General features: G+C 39.8%; 1 protein-coding gene across 1 annotated transcript; it reads left to right on the plus strand.

The window, feature by feature from the left end:
- The first annotated feature begins 3,975 nt into the window (after positions 1-3,975).
- Positions 3,976-5,387, plus strand: LOC124462009. The gene is made up of 2 exons (XM_047013407.1): positions 3,976-5,169; positions 5,225-5,387. The coding sequence occupies exons 1-2, from the start codon at positions 3,976-3,978 to the stop codon at positions 5,234-5,236; spliced, it is 1,206 nt and encodes a 401-aa protein (XP_046869363.1). The 3' UTR covers positions 5,237-5,387.
- The last annotated feature ends 707 nt before the right edge of the window (positions 5,388-6,094 follow it).

The raw sequence follows: 6,094 nt of genomic DNA on the forward strand, positions 1-6,094 counted from the left end.
TTAAATTGTATGTTTTTTCCTAGTATTACACTGAAGACTGTATTATTTCTAGCTTGTCATCTACCGTGGTATTGCCAAACTTTCGGCAATATAAGCTGTTTGAGAAAATTATAACGTCTTCCCTTCAACACCCATCCAGATCCACTATTTCTGCTTGTCAGCATGGATTCATGAAAGGTCGTTCGTCGCTTACTAACCTTTTAGAATTGACTACCCTTGTACACCATGGCTTCCGTAAAAAGTGTCAAACTGATGTTATTTATACTGACTTTAGTAAGGCTTTCGATACGGTTGATCATTTTATGCTTCTCGCGAAACTTAACATCATGGGTTTTGTCAATAGAGCATGCAGCCTTCTTGGCTTCATTAAACGTTGGCCCAAAGAATTTCATGATCCCTATATAACAAAGGTTTTATACACTTCGTTAGTTCGCCCTACTCTCGAATATTGCTCGCCAGTGTGGAATCCGCAATATGATGTTCACCAGCGCACTATTGAATTGGTACAGAAGCAACTCCTTAAGTTTGCGTTACGCGGTCTTAATTGGGACCCGAGTCTTCGCCTACGTTCTTATTCTACCAGACTTCTTCTTATTAATCTTCCTTCACTTTACAACCGTAGGCTCGTTTTGGCATTCTCTTTCTGCATAAACTAGTCAACGGCGAAGTCATTTCTACTTATTTACTAGATACGCCATATTTTTGTGTTCCCTCACGTCGGACCAGAAACTTTTTTCCTATTCACCTTAGTAGATGTCTGACTAACTACTCTCTTCACGAACCTTTTCGTGTTCTTTGCCAATCTTTTAACAACCTTTCTCACCTAATTTCTCCTCATCTTTCTGTCACTTCTCTTCGCGCTATACTTTTTAATCATCTACAGCGAAACCAATGATAATATTCTGGACTTGGATTGGCTGCAACTCATCCCTGACCACATTGGCCCTCGGGGCATAGCTGGCACCTTATGCAAATAAAACACCTCCACCGGGTCGGGGATATTTGGTTGTGTATATAACGGGTGTTTTTTTAAGCGTTTGGTTTTTAAAATTGAAATGAAACACACAAAATTTGAATATTTTTGGTAAAATCTTCATTTGAGATGATAAAACAATCTCTGCCAATTACTTTTTAAAAATGACTTCATGTAAATGTTGGCCGCGACTGCGTTTCAAGTGATCAACACGGAAGGTCCACGGAAGGGAATTTCGCCAATAACACGACTGATATTGTCTTCCAATGCACCAATTGACGCTGGCTTGTCCTGGTAAACCAATGACTTTACATATCCCACAAAAAATAATCCAGTGGTGTAATGTCAAATGACCGCGGTGGCCAACTGACGGGTCCAAAACGAGAGATTAATTGTTCACCGAACTCATCTTTCAATAGGTCCATTGTCTCACGTGCTGTGTGGTATGTGGCACCGTCTTGTTGAAACCACATATCAACCAGATCATTATCTCTCATTTTGGACAAAAAAAAGTCTGTTATCATCGAACGATACCGCTGTCCATTGACGGTGACGTGGCGACCGTTATCGTCTTTGAAGAAAAATGGTCCAATGATACGCCAGCCCATAAACCGCACCAAAAAGTGTTTTTTTCTGGATGCATAGGCAATTCTTGAATGGCTCTTGGCTGCTCATCACACCAGATACGACAGTTTTGTTTATTGACTTATCCGTTGAGCCAGAAATGTGCTTCATCGCTGAAGATTATTCGACGGTAAAACGGCGGATCTTCATCGAGCTGTTCCAATGCCCATTCAGCGAAAATTCGACGTTGTGGCAAGTCATTCGTCTTCAATTCTTGAACCAATTGAATTTTATAGGGTTTTAAACCTAAATCATTGCGCAAAATCTTCCATGTAGTCGATGGACACAGTCCCAATTGCTGAGAACGCCGACGAATGGACAATTCACGATCTTCATTGACACTGGCCGCTACAGCTGCAATATTCTCTTATGTGCGCACTCTCCGTACACTATTCGATGGTTGATTTGATATGTTTGATATGTTTAATTTAAAAGCAATCGCGTTAAAAGTAACGAAGTTATTGACAAAAGTCACTGTTTTCGAAAGATCATTCCTATGGAGCTATATGATATAGTCACCCGATCTTGATCAAATTTTGCATAGTCGTTTATATGTGCTCAGAAAATAACGAAGTTATTGAGAAAAGTCACTGTTCGTGACTTTGCGGTTTGTATGGGAGCTATATGATATAGTGGTCCGATCCAGCTGAATCCGAGATATACACCTGCAGTATATACAAGCCTACATGCAAAATTTCAACGGTCTAGGATGAGTTTGCGTTGATCCAGACGGACGAACAGACGGACAGACGGATGGACGGACGGACATGGCTATACGAACTCGTCTCGTCGTGCTGTTCAAGAATATATATACTTTATATAGTCGGAAATGCTTCCTTCTATGCGTTGCACCCTTTTGACCAAAATTAAAATATACTCTATTTGCAAGGGTATAAAAATAAATTTGTAGATTTGATAAGTCTTTAAGATCCTGTAAAATGTCCTTCCATCTTTCCTTAATTTGATCATCGACAGGCTCATACAAATCTAGGCCCTTGAGTGTCAAGTCTTGCATAAGAATTTTGCACCGAACAATGACCGGACTTATGAATCCCAGCAAGTCACAAATTCTTGCTGCAAATTCTGGTAAGCTTCCTTTATCTGTGCACCTGTGACCTAAAAATGTCACTTCGTGCAAAGAAATGAACATTTTTCTGGATGTAATTTGAGATTGTTTTTTTTACCGAGTTTGAAAACATTTGTTAAATTTTTAATATGTTGTTTAGAACAACCAATAACGATTAAATCATCTATATGAAAAAGACGTAATATTTCTTGAGTTTTCCTCAAGTTCAATTTTGTGAAACCTAACATTAAATCAAGGCATGAAATATATTTACTCGACCCAATTGATTAAGAATATCGTCAATTCTGGGGAGTGGAAATTTATCTGACAGCAATTTTTTTATTTATTTGTCGATTTTCTTTAGAACCCGAAGAGATTTCTTTGGGATTAATAAGACCTATGGTAGGGTGGAACAGACGGTTCGTCAGTATGTTGTTTAATTAACATTCCAATTTGACGCTGGGTTTCTTCTATAATTTCTTACAAATAAGTCTCAGTTTTTGTAGTGATTGGTGTGGTTTCTCCGAACACATTGCTATACTGGGTGCTTAGTTATACACAAATAGGGTGAAAGTCGCCAAAATGTATGTAACCGCAGATCTTGGAGCCTATAAGAGGTAGAGCCACCAAATTTGGTCTGTAGACTAGTGTGGTATGTGTGGTATGCGATCCTCAATGTTGATGTCCAATGCGTTTAAGTTCACCACTTCTGATATTGTGGCCGATAGATGAATTGATCGATGTCAAAGTGTTTAGGAGATTCGGGTTTTATTTGCTTTAGATTAATAGTAGTTAATTTTATTTCGTAATGTACTTATTATTATTTATTGTAGTTATTTATCGTAGTTATCATTAATGTTCTCTCGATATCTGTGTCACACTCCTCAACGCTCAGCAAAGACTAACTCACACGTCAGACGCGTTAAATTTCTTCTCTCTCAATTAGTCAATTACTGGGATCGAAGAGTAGTAAGAGAGCAAGTGTGACCGTCTCTCCTGCTACTATAAATAGAGTTAATTGTGTAGTAGGATAACTAGTTTAAACTATAACGAACACCGATAAGTATGCTGGAATTGCCACTGTTGTGCCACTGCCACTGTTGTGGCAGAACAGTATGCACGTTAATTAACACTAAGCAATGACAAGAGAGAAAGACAGACGAACGGAGAGAGAGAGTCATTCAATGGGCTACGATCAGAGAGGACAGACGTATAATAAAAAGCTGTGATTTAAAATATACATAGATACAAATTAAATAAAGAACATACATATTTGCTACTACAAATTCAGAAGTGGTTCGAGATTTACGCCATGGATGAAGTGAACATTAATAGTTTTCGCACGGTTCAATTAAAAAATTGGTTAGCCGTATTGGGACTGCCGACAACTGGCAGCAAAGCTGATTTAGTGGCGCGACTTAACCAGGTCCCGTTAATGGGCCGAGGCTGTGCACCGGCGGTAACTGATGACAGTGGCCCAGAATCGGAGGAAGGGCAAATTAATCCAATAATACAGAGCTGCCAAAACGGAGATCTAACTGCCAACAACAGTATCAACGAAGACCCAGATTTGCAGCAACAAAATTTGCCAGACGAGAGAGGTGACGCCGCAGCTACAAATTTCGGAAATTTTAACGGAATGCTCAACATAATAAGAAAGCTGGAAGCAGAAGTCAAGGCCAACAGCGAGCGTCTTCAAGCACAAGCGCGACACGACGGCGCTGCCGAAGTTGGCGCCATAAGCCCAGACATTGCCGACAGCGACAACAGAGGCGCGCAGATGAACGATGAGCAACAAAAGGGGTCGTTTGCGCTAGCGAAAGAAATCGCTGTTGACTTCGATGGACAAGACTGTGCAAGCAAGTGCATCGGACGATTGAAGAGCATTGCGCAGGTTTTCGAGTTGAACGAGACTTGTGTGCGCATGTTGTTTGTGGCAAAACTAAAGGGTGCCGCAAAACGTTGGATTCAAGCGAACCCAACTCGTTTGATCGAACCGTTCGAACAGCTGTGCGAACATTTAATTTTGTCGTTTGGTCAAACAAGTTCGAAGGCAACCTTGCGACGAAATTTCGAGCAGCGGATGTGGCAACGCCAGGAAAAGTTTGCCACTTATTTCGAAGCGAAGATGACTTTAGCAGAAAATATAAATTTGGATACAGAGGAGCTGTTGGAGCATCTGATTGAAGGCATCTCGTCAGATATTTTGCGTGATCAGGCACGCATACGATGTTTTACGGATCCGATGGAGTTGCTTAAGGCGTTTACCAATATCCAGTTGCCGAATGTGAAATCGACAGCTGATTGGGTGAAACCACCAATCGTTAAGAAGAGCGCTGATGGAAAGGAATGGCGCTGTTATAATTGCAACGCACGAGGACACATTGCCAAGGATTGCGGTAAACCGAAGAGACCACCCGGTTCGTGTTATGGATGTGGCGTTGATGGTCACTTCATTGCCCAATGCCCAAAGAGAAAAGTGCGCCGAGGAGACGACGATGACTATGTAAGATATGTTAAGATTTACTTAAAGGGTTATACTAATTTACATATACACGCAGAATGCCTCATAGACTCAGGAAGCAGTACATCAATAATTAAAAAATCAAAGGTGCCGGCTGGAATTTGCCTACATCCTGTTTTGAAGTCATATTTTGGAGTAAATAAAAGTCCATTGAGAATACATGGCAAAATTTTCTGTTTCATAATTAAAAATAAAGTAAAAATTAATTTTGAGTTAATTGTGGTTGCTGAAGAGTCTATGAGTCAAGATGCAATATTGGGGCGAAATTTTTTGAAAGCTTGTGGCTTGCGTATAGATCTAGGTGCCTTGGACGGGATTGTAAAATTGAGCCTGGTAAACGATGAAATGTCAAACGATAATTGTAAAGTAGATAGAAGTCGATCGTTATGTCCTGTTGAAGATTGTGCTAAAGAGCGAAAGTTATGTAAAGAAATTGTTATGAATCGATCGTTAAGTACTGATGAAGAGATTGTTAAAGGCCAGAAATTATGTGAAGAAAGTGTTACGAGTCAATTGTTATGTACTTATCCAGACGAAGAGCAAGAGTTAGTTGATCATCAAGTGTTGATAGCTGAGAGTCGTGACTTATGTGAGGAGATTATTATGTTAGCTGATAGTAAAGAAAATGTAAAGAAGTCAGTTATGTTAGAAATTCACGATGATAACTTTGAGAGTGACATGATGAATATAGACGTAGGAGGCGAAGAAGAAATAGAATGTACATGTGGAGAAGAAATAGATTTTAGTACGAAAAATCGGCTTATGAAAATATTTAAAGAGAATTATGTTGATGCTAAGAGTCCACAAGTCCCAATGGTTAGGAGCGAATTGAAGATTTGTCTAGAGAAGTCCAAACCGTTCAGTTGTTCACCTCGGAGACTGTCATACGAGGAGAAAGAATACCTTC

Source organism: Drosophila willistoni, unplaced genomic scaffold (assembly GCF_018902025.1).
Source record: "Drosophila willistoni isolate 14030-0811.24 unplaced genomic scaffold, UCI_dwil_1.1 Seg817, whole genome shotgun sequence".
In the NCBI taxonomy this organism is placed as follows: domain Eukaryota; kingdom Metazoa; phylum Arthropoda; class Insecta; order Diptera; family Drosophilidae; genus Drosophila; species Drosophila willistoni.